General features: G+C 36.8%; 2 protein-coding genes across 2 annotated transcripts in view; both read right to left on the bottom strand.

Annotated features, from left to right (window-relative positions):
• LOC139127705 (small G protein signaling modulator 1-like) overlaps nt 1–5,722 on the bottom strand; it is a 276,762-nt gene extending 271,040 nt beyond the window's left edge. The window contains 3 exon segments of the mRNA XM_070693601.1: nt 4,052–4,091; nt 4,094–4,179; nt 5,676–5,722. Coding sequence (XP_070549702.1) covers nt 4,052–4,091; nt 4,094–4,179; nt 5,676–5,722 — 173 coding nt within the window.
• A 48-nt stretch (nt 5,723–5,770) lies between these two features.
• Nucleotides 5,771–15,697, bottom strand: part of LOC139127704 (small G protein signaling modulator 1-like) — a 37,351-nt gene continuing 27,424 nt past the window's right edge. Inside the window, exons 3-4 of the mRNA XM_070693599.1 lie at nt 8,343–8,418; nt 5,771–5,946 (exon numbers count right to left, since the gene is read on the bottom strand). Coding sequence (XP_070549700.1) covers nt 5,771–5,946; nt 8,343–8,418 — 252 coding nt within the window. The remainder of the gene's footprint in view (nt 5,947–8,342; nt 8,419–15,697) is intronic.

Here is a 15,697-nt window from a genome sequence, read left to right as displayed (position 1 = left end):
GCTTTATCTTAATGTATACCAAATAACAAAGCTGTCTGACCAGCGGTTATGAAGAAGAAGATTTTTTACCACAAACGCCTTTTTGGTGCTAATTTGCATATTTTCAACAATATCAAAAATCAAAAAAACTTGTTTCTCATAATCATATGTTTCATCTACACAATAAATATCAAATCAGTAAGCACTGCGGTTCTCAAGATATTTGAGTGGACGGACGCCTCACAAACGGACATACATACCTACATACATACATACCGTACATACAGACTGACGCCAGACGCCAGATGGATACCCATCCAATGGCTTCTATAGACTATAGTCTATAGTAGCTAAAAATTAATCAAATATGCAAATTAGCAATTAATTGATGCAATACTGACTGTGTGCTATCAGAGATTTGTGCAAAAAACTTCTTTACAATTTTCATCAAATTTAGTGCAGTCGCTTTAGAAACTGACTTCTTTTCCAAAAAGTCATTGTCAATGTCATAGTCCCCACCTTTTAAAATAAAATGCCTGTCATACGGCCATATTAGATCGGATCACAAAAAATTGACGTACATATGTATGACATACGGAGTAATCCTTGTACCAAGTTTGAATGAAATTGCTCCAGGCATCTCTGAGATATCTGTGTGAATGGACGCACGCACGCACCCACGGATGCATGCACACACGGACATGACCAAACCTATAAGTCCCCACAGACACCGTCCGTGGGGACTAAAAAGCAACAACTATTTTGTATGGACTACACTTCTTTTCTTTTAATAACACCTTTATTGTCATCCTTCGATCAAATCTCAGGTTCAAACAGAGCTTTCACAAGTTTCAGACAAATCTACAAATGTGCACTGTCTCTAGCTGAAGCAAGACAGCAGTTGCCATTCTCCTTAATTTGGGCATGTTTCAACAGTAACTGTTGTCTTTTGTGATAGAGTTGCAACCTATATAACTTCTCCCCTTTTGCACCATCCATATATCATGACATGTCATTCTCTGTCATGCTAATGCCACATAAGAGTTATCTGAAAGAGAAATTAAATCTGATTTTAGCAAACAATATTACATGAAAAGTAGACATGACATCATGTCAAAATAAACTTTATCAATTCAAGTTAACAGTCTTGAAAATATGAGACATAGAAATACAAATGCAAAGCTTGTACAGATGAATTAGCAAACTCATTAAAATTATCAGTTGTAGAAAGTGCCAGTCTTGTCCCACACTGTCACAAAAATTCACAAGTATTAAGTGAACATTTACAGTAGAAATAAACAGTGATAAGTAATTATATGTCAAGCCAAAAAATACTATATTTACTATTAATAAATATGGATGACTGCAGAATTTTCATGTAAATTCACTGACATCACAAAATTATGGTATAATTATAATAAAATTTTGATTGACTTTGATAGAAATGACTTCATGTTCCTATTCCTACACTCTCATACTTCGATTTACAATGCACTTTCTATAGTGAATCACATGAAATACCCCTCAGTAGTTGTGTTACTTCAAACATGTTTATGTTACAGTCTCATTACACAGCTCACTAAATGTCCCAGATACCTTCGATGAGTGACATATTTGAGCCACTTGATTTTCAAAGTCATCTCGCTGCTGACATGTACAGTATGTGTACTGACCTTCAATGCTTTACTTTAAGCACTTTGTCCATCTTCTCCGTTTCTGTATTCTCTCAGGGCTTCTTTGTGTCTGTTATCTTGTTTTCAAAGCTATCTGCTTTCTTTCCACTCTTGTTTTACTTGTTACTTAGGGGTTATTACACAAAGTTTGGGCGATACCGCGTCGTATTCGAGTGATGTGTCCGTATTTTGACGAGTTGCACAGCAACAAGTCAAAATACGGACACATCACGAGAGTACGACTCGGTATCGCCCTAACTTTGTGTAATAACCCTTTATCGTACATGCATGCTTTGGTTATGACTGCTTTCCTACAGACGCTCTGCAATCAGCGACGAAATCAACTTGAAATCGACCTTGCTTCCTCCATGGAGCAAGCAGCTCTGCGACATCTATGATTGCACAGTGGATATATACCCGTACCTGTCCAGTCACTTTATCTCGAAGAATTATACATGTCCTCAGACGTCAAATATGCCGAATATACCTTCTTAGTAAGCGGATTAGGGAAAACATGAAGTGAGTAAGCTGTAGTGTCGTAACTCGTTCGTGATTTTGTTGCTGTACGAATAAAACATTTCAAAGGTATTTCCGTCGTCTGCTCGTATATTTTCGTTCCTGGCTTGCCTAAATAGAACTAAACTTCCTTTAACAACCTAAGCGAAAGTTTGACTTTCCCTAGATCTTACATTGTATCTGAAACCCGCACCGCACTGGTGCCACAAGAAACGATCATGACTAGCTCTGCATGGCAGGGCTGTGTGTTACCGGCGTTTATACGGGGCCGTATAACGCCGGTAACACACAGCCCTGCCATGCAGAGCTAGATCATGACCTGTGAATCTCACTGACAGGTACAAATCGGAAATATTATGTGCACCTTGAACCTTGTCTTGTTGCGAGTATTTTCAGTGCGGTTGGATTTTTGTGGATGTAATTCACCATCCAGATACTTAAGCTCATCAACAGGAAACTTGTCGTAAAGCGGTTCTATCAATGATGCGCTGTCAACCGATATCTTACATGTAATCTTCAGCAGCGTAGACGACACGAAAACACTGCACCGCCACGGGGCGGGCGGCCGTGAACAATGACAGGTTTCGGCAAATGATACAAATTTTCAATACGTTTGTTTGTATGTTTTTGGTACAACTGTACTTGTGCCTAAGTGCAATGCCCATGAAGTCACTGCAAACAACAGAATTTTGACCATAATCATAATGACGTTTCGGATTGTCATTTGTCTTATGTGTTAATATCAGTACCGTCTAAACAATAGAAGAATGGCAATACAGGCATAGCATGTATGATAAACAGTTATATCCATCTATGTTTGGAAAATTCGAACAGAAAATGGCCAGGCAATCCTGTACTAGCATGCTTGACTGCAATGATAAATAAAACTTACAGAGGTATAACAATTTTGACCGCAATGATAAATAAAACTTACAGAGGTATAACAGCTTTGTTTATTAACCCTTTGCACCCTGACCCCCTGGTACTCTATGACGTCATTGGACATTTCTGTCCGAGCCGGGTTCAAAGGGTTAAGCATTTTCTATTGGCTTAAATACTTCCAGAAATGCTCTCCTGACCAATCAAATTTGATGTTACGAAACAACGGTAATTCTTCATCATGGCTGAGGCTAGTGGGTCTTATATGGCTCCTTAACATGAGAAAAGCTTACAGGCTGAGGTTTCTTGCACGATTGCGCCGATGAAATGGGAACCTGAAATTTTTTGCTCATAATTTTACGAACTGGCATTAAAAAAAATCGTAAATCCACTCAAAAATTCGTATTTTTTGACATATTTGAAACTTATGAGGAACGTAATTCATCTCCACCCTGCACAGTAAAACAAAGATCGAAACAACTTCTTAGACTCAGATCACAAACGCAAGATCATTAGTTTTCACATGTCTACTAATCTTGTATTTTACACTGACAGGGCAAAAAAACTTCAAATTTGATCGAGCATGGACGTTCTAACGTAAATGCATCATTGTCTATCGCATTTTCATGTAAGCCAATACACACACACACGTACGCTCTAACTTCCATTTTATTATCATTTCATGTACACAACACAATCTCTCCTTTCCTTCTCGAGGTATTTTCGTGGTGGTAGTCGTTACGTAACACAGTGTGATCACGTGGTGTGACAAATTAGTTTTACGGAAGCTGTTGACGGAAATGACGTCACTTTTGCCTCCTCCAGTCGATTAGCTTCCTCAGTTACGTAACTTCGTCGCTAAAAAACAATTCTGTTTAAGAATAATTGGAGCAATGTTTAGAGTTTTATTCAATGTGATCATACATGTTTTGTACAATGGAAGAACTCACTGGCAGAATACACATGCCATACTAATAACAATGTCACTCTAGTATGTTACTTACATGCTATTTTCTACAAGATGCTCAATTATTTTGGCTAGTGTTTCTCAAATAATGCCATTTTTATCCAGAGATGTTTTTGCATTAGTGGTGACAAGAGCATTGTTGGTCTTGAGCCATCACCATTTTTCCTGAAAAAAAAAGAATTTAATCACTCTAGCAATCTTTAAATACAACGGTGTAAATAAATGTTGCATCCCAGAAGTTCAATATCAATACCAAACTACGAAGCAATTATGTTTGAAACACTTTTTTGTTACCAACGAGAACACTCAATCATTAAGTGGGTAACGCCTGACGTCTTATGTAACCACAACAAGGCACTGATTGGCTTTCTTTGAAGACACATCATTGTAAGTAGTACTACCGGTAACTGTTAATTGACCAATTCTTGGAAATTTTCTTCAAACATTTAAATTCAGGAATAATAAAAAGAACTGGGCTGTAATTTCTACATGTCTTACAGGTGCAATCTATGAAAGACAGATTTACACTTTCATGAAAGTAACCCAATCTTTCTGATGACAAAACATTCCATTTCTTGATACACGGTCTTTATGAAACAAGTAAAATTTTCGTCAAATTTAGGTCTCTGAAAGAGTATGCTGAGAGTCTTCTTTAAATCAGTTCACAAACTTTGAATAGGTTCTTCATAAATCATCAACAAAATTATACTGTACTAGAAATTGGGAAGTGCAATTAAGTTAGACTATACACTATAGTGAAAGGAAATACAATAGACACCAGAGCTTAAATTTTGCAAAAGGTTTATATAATTCAGGGGACCTTTTTTATTTGCATTGGCTTTTAATTTGTTTATATTGAATGAAAATGTTATAATTCTAGGAATATGTACTGGTAGAGCGTTGTGATATTGTTGATGGATAAGCTTGAGGAAACATGGGATGCTAATAATGGACTACATATGAAGTCACAAAGTAAAATTTCTGACAATTTTCATTTGGAGTACATTTGACTTATGGCGTCATGGTCTCCTGGCTACAGAAGGTATATTGCAGAACTGAGGAGGACATGCACTTGCAAGTAGTATTGCAGTATTGCTTTTTGAAGTTGTAGGCCTTTATGTGACATCTGGTTTGTGGCAATTTAACATTGCTCTTGTGACAATTTGAAGGAAATGTGGCCCAAGAATATAAATATGAAAAATTCACCACAATTTATACAAATCTGACTGAGGTCAGCCCTTGGATCATGCCTATCAAGGTTCAAAGCAATTGGATGAGTGGTTTCAGAGAAGATTTTTCTACCAAAAGTGCAAAAAGAAGCTCCAAAAATACAAATATTAATATTTCACACAATTCGACCAAATTTATCTCTAGCCAGCTAAAGAAACCTGCATACCAAGTTTCAACCAAATCTGGCCTATGGTTACACAATTTTAGTTTGTTTTTACCTCATTTGCATATTTTTCACGCTAACTTTTTCATTTGAATCCCTCTATCCCTCCATCCCATTCCTCTATCTCATCCCTTCATCCCTCTATCCATCCATAAATTCATCCATCCAGACATCCATCCAGACATCCATCCAGACAGACATCCATCCATCCTCACATCCATCCATTTACACATCCATCCATCCATCCATACAGACGCCTTTGACTTACCATATAACCTCTCTTTGGTATATGGGCAAAAAACTTTCCAAAACCATGCTCCAACAATTGGCCCTATACTGGGTACAAAATATGCAATTTAACCTTTACTTACTTTTGAACATTTCCAATTCATTTTCAATTTCAGAGACTTTCTGTGCCACAACTACAGCAGGCTGGTAATTCTTGGCAACTTGCTTGAAGAGAGCAGCTGTAGTATAACTTTTAAGAAGTCCACCAACTCTCTTCTTAAGTCCATGTGTGAGACAGGCATCAACTGCCGCTGTGTAAACAGATAGAAGGATAAAATATAAAAATATTTAAAAAATGCAAATGTCAAGATTTAATCATTGGAAAAGTCAATCAATTAGTGTCAAATCTGCAATTACTAAATGCAGCAGGTCATTTTCAATGACATAGTCCCGCCAAATATAAATTTTGTCAATGTGCTGCAGTGAAAGTGTGGAAATGTGTTTGTACATGCATTTTCAAGTCACAAGTCCAGTAGTGGGTAATAGTTACATGTGTGTAGGATACAAGTGTTGAAATATTCTGAAACTGCCTGCTCATTTGAGTAAATGAGATTGGAACATGTAGGCTTACAACGGGACAGGAAGGGTTGGCAGCGAGACTACAGTGGACTGAAGCTGCATAAATAGGGGATTGAAAATAACCTTGTCATTGTTTTCTTGAGCAAATTTCAATACAAATCAATACCAATTATGACTATTTTAGGCAATTAACATGTTTTATGTTGCTATGGGTCATTTAAGGTCATCAGAACCAAAAGCTCCTAAAATATTCATAAAAATACAAACTTTAAATATCTCAAAAGTTACACATTTCAATAGGACTTAAGAAAAGTACCAGCAAAACGTATATCAACCTAATCTGACCTACAAATCCAGAGTTTTGGCAATTTTACGAATTTAACATTTTTTACCAGTTGCATATTTTTGACAGAAGCATGTTCACAGGGACTTATCCAGAGAAAATGATTACAAATATTATATAAACCAAATGGGTCTCGTTGTCTACAATTTTTTTTTCTGTCTGCGTTTCTCTTCCCGTACGCTCTGTTCGCTCAAGACGTGACGGACTGCGCATGTGTCAGATACCGTATGCATAGTAAAATGCACCGTTTTTCCTTGAATTCTGCGTGACCTGCATCCGTGGTGGGATTATCATGCCTGATTCGCAAAGGAGACAGCCCGCCGACGAGCCGCACGATGTGTACCTCCATCAAGTGCTTGGTTACTTGCTATGCATCATGAATATTCAGATATTTAGGTGGGCATGTTCTTGCATAAATAAGCATCTGTGTTGATACGGATAACCAGCTGGTCGAGTGTTCAAGTATGGAGCAATGTATCACGTCTCTAGCCACGATCTGTGGCAACACAGCGGTGAATGAGTATGGTGCTGCAGTTATTTCCACGAAAATATCCAAGACAATTACATAGGTTCAAAAATTGTTCGGGCAGTACAACACATTTGTTGGCCTATTATTGTATCATGAATACAACTTTTTGTCTCTTCCCTTAGCTCAAAGCACACAAAAAAGTACCAAAATGAAAGGGTGAATCAGAACGATTGACCACTGAGGGGAAATTAATTGACCACTGAGGGGAAATTAACATACACACCATACAATTTTTTGACTAGTACATTTTGGCTGAATATCAGCTTGCAGAAGGTTTGTAAAATTCTCCTGTAAAGTTTAAGTGGAAATAGCCGGAAAGTGGCATACTTATACATAATCTAATGATGGTAACTGCTACCTGTCTACAGCCTCTTATGTAACAAGTTATGAAAAATTGCACAGAAAATGTGCAGTTCTGTTAGCAATGGTATGCAGAGTCAGACTGTACTGAACTGAATGCTTGTCAGCTAATTCAGCTTTAATGACTTACCTCACAGCAAAATGACCACATCGTAATCTTGGATTCTTCCTGTCTGTATACATGTTTATTTCTTGTTTATTCCCCAGCCTAAGCATGCTGTCATTCATCGGATTGACTAAGTGTTGCTTGCTCATTAGAAATTTTTATGAAGGTCTATATTAACTTATGAAAGTTCATCAAATATTCAAATTAGCAATTAACTGATGCAATACTGACATATTTCATTTTGTGCTATCAGAGATCTGTGCAACAAACATCTTTACAAAGTTTAATGAAATTTAGTACAATTGCTGTACAAATAGACCTTTTTTTCAAAAATCATTGTCAATGACATAGTCCCCACTTTTTAAATAAAGTGGCCATAACATGGCTATTTTAGATTGGATCACAAAACAGATCAATGTGCACATGTATGACATACCAAGTTTGAATGAAATTGCTCCAGACATCTCTGAGATATCTGCATGAACGGACACACGCACGCATGTACACACGCACAGATGTGACCAAACCTATAAGTCCCCCAGACAGTGTCTGTAGGGACTAATTAGCAGAAGGCTAAGGCCATGGAGATTATATGTACAGTAACTTTTTTTCGAAGTTGGAAATGCTGAACATGGTAATGTCTAGTATTACTGTTACACATCAATTTCAATTCACCAGTTTTGAAAGTGCTGGGTCAATCTGAATCACCAAATTAGATTGAAGCACCCATTTGGGTTTTTACAAGTAGCAATGGAAACACAAAATGTGAAAGAATTTTATGAATACCTACCACATAATGAGCGAATACTTCCACTATCTTCGTGCACAAATTTTCTCGTTACAGCTTCTTCCATAATCTGCTTCACCTGAAAATGTAATGACAATTAATATAATAGACAATGTTAAAGGAATTGCTATCCTTCAAAAAATCTCACTTTTAAAACTTTTACAAACATGATTAAAGAAGACAAGATGTTTTTTAGCTTATAGTGAGCTATCAGTTATTATGGTCCAAAGTTATCAGGTAATTTCTCATTTCTCTATCAAAGGAAGTAAACCCTCCCTACCCTCTCAAAAAATGTCCATGGCCCCAATATAAATGATAAACATAGACAGTAGAAATTCAAGAACTCCCTGACAGGGTGCTCACAATTATTGTTCTAGAAAATTGTGATGACTAAATCAATATTCTATTATAATATTATATAGGGCTCAGCCCTTGGTGTCGCACCAGGGTATAAGACTAGCAATGTTATTTGTATTGATTCAAGATAAAATAGAATTAATTCATGAGGTGTGAAAAATAGTTGACAAGACCCATCTGCTACTATACAAAAGATGTTTATTCTTCCTAACGTTTAGGACGTACATGGACGACCTTCATCAGAGGCTATACAGACACAATGAAAAAAGGGAACGAAAATTTAATTTTTTTCTACTTGGTCAATGAATACGAGAACAAATACGCAGATATTTAGCATATATGGCAATGCAGAATTGGTTTGGTAGCATGTAAAGTCTATGGTTGAAATGTGACTAGTATAAAGAAGGAATGGCAATGAAGTTGAGTAGGGAAATTGAACAATGCAATGTAGGTGGAAAGGTGGAAACCGTAAATGTCTAAAAGAAACCAGAAATGAACTAACAAGTTAGTGGAGCCCACTTTCCTTTTTTCTTTGTCACTGTCACGGCTCAAACCGAACAGACGTGTTCCACAAATTTGTAAGCTTATAGGATAACCTCATATTGTATACCAAATGTGAGCTAAAAATAATGATGTGTGTACCGAGATCTGTAAATATAGTTTACGTATTGGTAAATTGGGACAAGGAGCATACGGTAATTATATGTACAAGGGAAAGGAGAGAAGTATACTGCTGCAAGACCATATTCAGCCAATAACTTATGACATGCCTATAGACAGGCAATTTATTTCACAATGATCAAAGATCAACTAGTGACTACACATAATTTCAGGAACAATTGATGCTACTGGTATCACCTAAGAAGCTTCAGATTCTACACCGGAAATCCTGTAATGCACTGAATGCTGTCTGATGATGCATTCACTGGTTGATGAAAAATTGCAAAAAATAAAACTTGAAAAATGTGAAAACCATATTTTTTATGAGCTGGAAAAAAATAGTTGCTGCCTTTGGCTTTATCACAAGAAGCATCGTTGATAACAAATGTTTAATGCATCAAACAATTCCCTTAATGTCCCTTCTCAATTCAACACATTTACTGTGCTGCAAGTCTAAACATTCGCCTAATTTTACAACAAATGGCGTAGCTGTCACCATGCAGCAGTATTTCTAAGCACAGTTCCTAGAGTACTTCTAGCGATACAATGGATTCAAACATGTGAATGTGCAAAGCCGTGTGCTTGCAAACTACAAATATCGAGGATTAACAAATTAATCCTACCTTATTGTGTCCAAACACAAAATATGGGACCCTGTTTTTTGTATGTACACCACTGTACAAATGCTCACTTCAGTTGACATTGTGCACACTGAATGCTGACTGGATACAGCAGTTAAGGGACACAGTAAAATTTGGAGTCACAAAGAAAGTTTGGCCTAGGCAGCAAGTAACTTTTCTGCATATTGTCCCCGGTATACAGACATTTATTCAAGGGTAAATGTATTCACATTTAACACTTTAAAGGTTAGAAGGCTACCAATAGGTCATGCTGATAACATTATCATTTTCTTGAAACTTTATCATTATTTTTTTCTTGAAACTTTATCATTATTTTTATTATTATTATTATTATTATTATTATTATTATTATTATCATTATTATTTTTATTATTATTATTACAAGTTTAGGGGCTATAAGTATTATATAGAAATCTAAAAACAGTTCATTGAAGCTGTGGGACTTCTGAAAAAAAAATGTTGTTACTCCTGAATGGTTGCCATGGAAACATCTCACATTAAAATGAGTGTGATTTTTTTGGTGTGCTAACCAGAAAACCTCCTATTATCAATTTTTACATCAATTAATAGTTCTTTAATAGGAATTAGGGAAAAAGTAACATTTTCAATCCCAAAATAGTTACTATGGCAACTCGAAACATTAAAAAAAGTCTTGCATTTGTGTTCTCTGACCCGAACTCCCCCACTAGATAATTTTCATTTCAATCAAAGTAACTTTTCATGGGATATTAGAAAAACTGAAATTTTCAACACCTAAAATGGTTACCATGGAAACATGGGGCAGTGAAATCGATATTATATTTGGTCTTTTCGACCCAAAATACCCTTATGGTGAAATTTTCACGGAAATTTAACCTATTATTATTAATTATTACTTGTTTTACAAGTTTCAGAAGCTAGAAAATTATATAATCATGCACACAAATATCCCTGATAGGCCCTTTCATGAATTATGAGTGAGTATATCTGTCCAGTAATATAAAGCATGAACTGCAGAAAGTAAATATAACAGAACAAAGACGCTGATTTTTGAAATCATCAATGCCTGTTGATAATTATTTTCTAAGAATTGGAATGTGATTGTTATAATATGATAATAATAACCAAATAATAGGTCACATGACTACTAATTGCAGTTTCTCAAAGGCCCTTGAATGCAAGTAATTTCAATAATAGCATCAATTACTGTCACTTTAGTATACAATGTATACTTTACAACACAAGCTTACAAATGAGTGAAAATGGACAAATTTGTATCACCCAAAATAGGTTTGTATGAAATAGAAGAGATACAAGAGAAACTTTTGCAAAATGATTTTATTTTTTAAAATTCACCAACCTGAACAAAGTCTAGCTGTCTGTGTGAAGTTATAGGAAGAAGCACCCTAAACACTGTGCATGTTTTTACACATCACACCCTGGTCCAGTGCCTATATTTGCATGCTGTGTCCAAATAGGCAATCGCCTGCACTTCTGAAGTACCTTCATTCTGGTTTAATACTACTATGTGCACGGCTATCCAAAAATATTACGTTTCTAAACAAAGCTAGCATGGGATTTGAAAAATACTGTCAAGGACAATATGTGCTCACATTCGGTTTGAATTGGTCCATTCAAGAAATATTTAAACCAGAAAAACAAGAGTGACAAAAGCAAATAATGTCTCCAACTTAGGTACTGGAGGTCATCTTTATGAACATGCATATCAACTTCTATAGCAATAGGACAAGCAGATCCTAAATACATAAGCAAATGTCAACAACAAAAATTAGCAAGAGATGGCTTGACAAAAAGAAAAGGTTGGAAGGGTAGGGAAACAAGTCATCGTTTATGACACAGTCCCCACTTGTTAATGGGTACTTTGATTACAGGTCCTCAGAGAGGATAGAGTCCTCTTCATTAGGTCTGTGATAAAAATACTTTTGAATAAATTCGCTTGATACATGTCTGAGCTGTAGTTCAGGACATGAAAAAATCGTAATAAAATGGCTACATGGCGGCCTTATTGGATCGTATCACAAAACAAATTGACGTGCATATGTATGACATAGGTCAATGTCCTTGTAACAACTTTGAATAAAATCGGTTGAGATATGCCTGAGTTATGGCTCTGTACATGAAAAAATCGTAACAAAATGGCCGCACGGTGGCCATATTGGATTGTATCACAAAACAAATTGATGTGCATAGCTATGACATTGGTCAATGTCCTTGTACCAACTTTGAATAAAATCTGTTGAAACATGCCTGAGTAATGGCTCTGTACATGAAAAAATCGTAATAAAATGGCCGCCTAGTGGCCATATTGGATCGTATCACAAAACAAATTGACGTGCATATGTATGACATAGGTCAATGTCCTTGTACCAAGTTTGAATAAAATCGGTTGAGATATGCCCGAGTTATGGTGCTGTACATGAAAAAAATCTAAACAAAATGGCCGTAAGGCAGCCATATTGGATTGTATCACAAAACGAATTGGTGTGCATATCTATGTCATTGGTCAATGTCCTTGTACCAACTTTGAATAAAATCGGTTGAAACATGCCTGAGTAATGGCTCTATACATGAAAAAATCGTAATAAAATGGCCACACGGCAGTCATATTGGATCGTATCACAAAACAAATCGACATGCATCTGTTTGACATATGAAGTAATCCTTGTACCAAGTTTGAATGAAATCGCTCCAGGCATCTCTGAGATATCTGCGTGAGATATCTGCGTGAACGGACGGATGGACGGACGGACACACGGACCAACACAGGGACATGACCAAACCTTATAAGTCCCCCCAGATGGTGTCCGTGGGGACTAAAACCATCTGCACAAAGTTTCATCAAATTTGGTACAGTTATACCAGAAACAGCGCTCTAATCTCGAATTATGCAAATTAGACCTAATTATGCATGCCACACTAATATAAATAGACCTGCATATGTATGCCATAGTATAGTATCCTTGTACCAAGTTTAAAAAGAATTGGCACAGGAATATCTCAGATATCTGCATTCATGAGCCTCTATGCATGGACACAGCATTAATATTAATTTCATCCTGGAATGCCTGTGGATCATTCCTGGGGACCCTGTGGAAGGATATCAAATACAGGAAAGGAAACGGCCGTCACACAGCCATTTATGATCGAATCATTACAAAAATCGGCGTGCATATATATGTGATAGGGATTAATATAGGTACCAACTTTCAATGCAATCGCGCCCGGCATCGCTGAGAAATTTACGTGAACAAACGCACAGTCGTCAAATATAGGAAACAAAATGGCCGCCACGCAGCCATTTTAGACCGGATCAAAACAAAAATCAATGTGCATATGTATAACATATAGAGTAATCTATGTACCAAGTTTGAATGGAATCGCTCCTAGCATCACTGAGAAATTTGCGTGAACATACGCACCGACATCAAATGTCGACAGGAAACATGGGGCCCGGGGGCACCGACGTCCTTTGTACCTCCTTACTGTTTATTAATTGCCATAAATGTGAAATTTGGCAAAATGTCAAATTGTTTTGACATAAATGAAAGTTATTTGAACTGGTTGGTTACCGCTCCAGCATAAGTTCAAGTGTGGATTGTAAGTATCAACAACCTTGATATGAACCATTGACTAAAAAACATTTGCTTGTTACACTCACCACACTTGTACTTAGTATTTGGAGTGTATACCTATCTACAATACAATGATAAAAAGTTTGGACTCTGTAGGTCAACAGTGCATCTTTAATGTATGAGACTAAATAAGCTTACCCCTCAAGTATGTATAGGCCAAAAACAATATTTAATTTTGAATTATGTAGTGCAGGAAAGGACATACAATCAGGGTTAGCGGTAGGATTTTCAAGTTAGTAGCCACACTTACTCAGTGTGGCTAATTTGGTCCTAATTTTATTAGCCACACGCAACTTTCATTAGCCACACAGTAGACATGATGTTTAAGTAAACTAATTAAAACATTTGTAAAAACACATTCAGAGACACACAAGACCTTATAAACATTTTTCAAGAACAGACAAATCATCATTATGTGATTTGGGAAAATTGTTTGAACTCAGACCAAAATAAAATGAAAAAGAGTAAAATATTGATGAACATGTTACATCCTCATCTATATATACTCTTTTGTTGTTGATTTTGCAAAACCTGTATTGCACTTTATGATCAAGATCCCCAATGGGGATAGGATTTCAATAAAGGCTTACTTCACTTTACTTTATGTGCTCTTACCCTGGTTAAACCCCGATACAGAAAGGTGATGAGCGTATAATAGATCATTACAGTTAATAAAATTACTTTTCCGATCAGAAAAACTATTGAAAAGGTGTTACAACAATGGGACATTGAAGTTCCCGCGACAGCATCGCTAGGAAAAATGCCACGTTTTACCTTCATGAATCTGTGTCCCTCCGTACCCCCGTTACCTAAATAGAATAGTCTCACTCCGCACATCCGCCATTGTTTATTCTCACTCAAGGCCACGATGAGATGTTGGTTTTCCTTCTCTAAATATGCAATTTCATTTGTTTGACGCTATATTATCAGTTCATCAGTGAAGAGTTTTTACCGATTACTATGACAACTTTCACTGCTACGTCGTTGTTTCACAAGATGTAGACCGTTTGATATTGCAATGTCGACTTGCTTTTATCATGTGCAGTCAATGCACATGCCATGCCAGCTGGTTTTATGGTTCACACAATGCTGTCGATCGACAGCATACACGACGTCTTTGTTTCACGTTTACTTTTCACAAGTTATGATTAATGTGGAAATTTCACTAAAATATCGCTGATCCAGGGATTTGTAATCAGTTTGATTTGATACTGCGATATGAAATATTGTGTCAATAAAGCTCAGCACTACCTCCATGATCTCAGTATCAGCGTGATCGGAAGGCCAGTTCATGGAGATCGCGAGAATGTAATTGTAATATTTTGTCTTCCTTTACAATTTCAAGTAAGCGCTTTAAATAAAGAGTTTTTTATTTTGTCTTTAGCATATATTTGGACTGCTTAGTTTTATCAATTTCGACGAAATCAGCTGTCGCCACGCTTTTGAGATCGTGGCGATTGCCGATGGGTTTTGTTCGCCACAAACAAGCATAGTGATGTTGACAACTACATGCATGCCAGTGCACGATTTCAAAGTAGCCAGGAGGAAATTCTAATGGTCTTTTAGTGGAAATATAGGTATTAAACGACAGTGAAACAAACAACATTAGTTATCGTGACCTTGCTAAAGTGCAATCTCGGATCATGTATGATCTGATGATCATGCCAAATTACCATGTCGGATTATGCCGTGATTCTGAAGTGCGCGTACTTCCTTAGTAAATCGGTCAACATAAAACTTTAAAAGCACACACTTTAGCGATCGAAGTAAAAAATGATGTCAAAATCAATGCACAACTGTCGAAATTACCCAAAATAAGCAACAGAAAACTAAAAGGAATCGCTGTGTCGAAAGGACAGTACGTTAACATAAAAAGACGCCAGTTTGTTATGACATGGAGGCCGGAGGTAGAAGGACAGAGCATTCCCTCGCTCTCACCCAGCTATTAGTACGGGCCGCCGGTCGGGTTGCCTCGCTATTAAAAGCAATGGATTCGCCGGTACTGGGAGATAGTACCGAGTACGGAGCCTCGGAGGCCATCATTCTTCAGTCTATCGAAGGAGCGTTT

Source organism: Ptychodera flava, unplaced genomic scaffold, assembly GCF_041260155.1.
Source record: "Ptychodera flava strain L36383 unplaced genomic scaffold, AS_Pfla_20210202 Scaffold_35__1_contigs__length_1935909_pilon, whole genome shotgun sequence".
Classification (NCBI taxonomy): domain Eukaryota; kingdom Metazoa; phylum Hemichordata; class Enteropneusta; family Ptychoderidae; genus Ptychodera; species Ptychodera flava.
The sequence above is the reverse complement of the archived record's forward strand: the minus strand, read 5'-3'. Positions and strand labels throughout refer to the sequence as shown.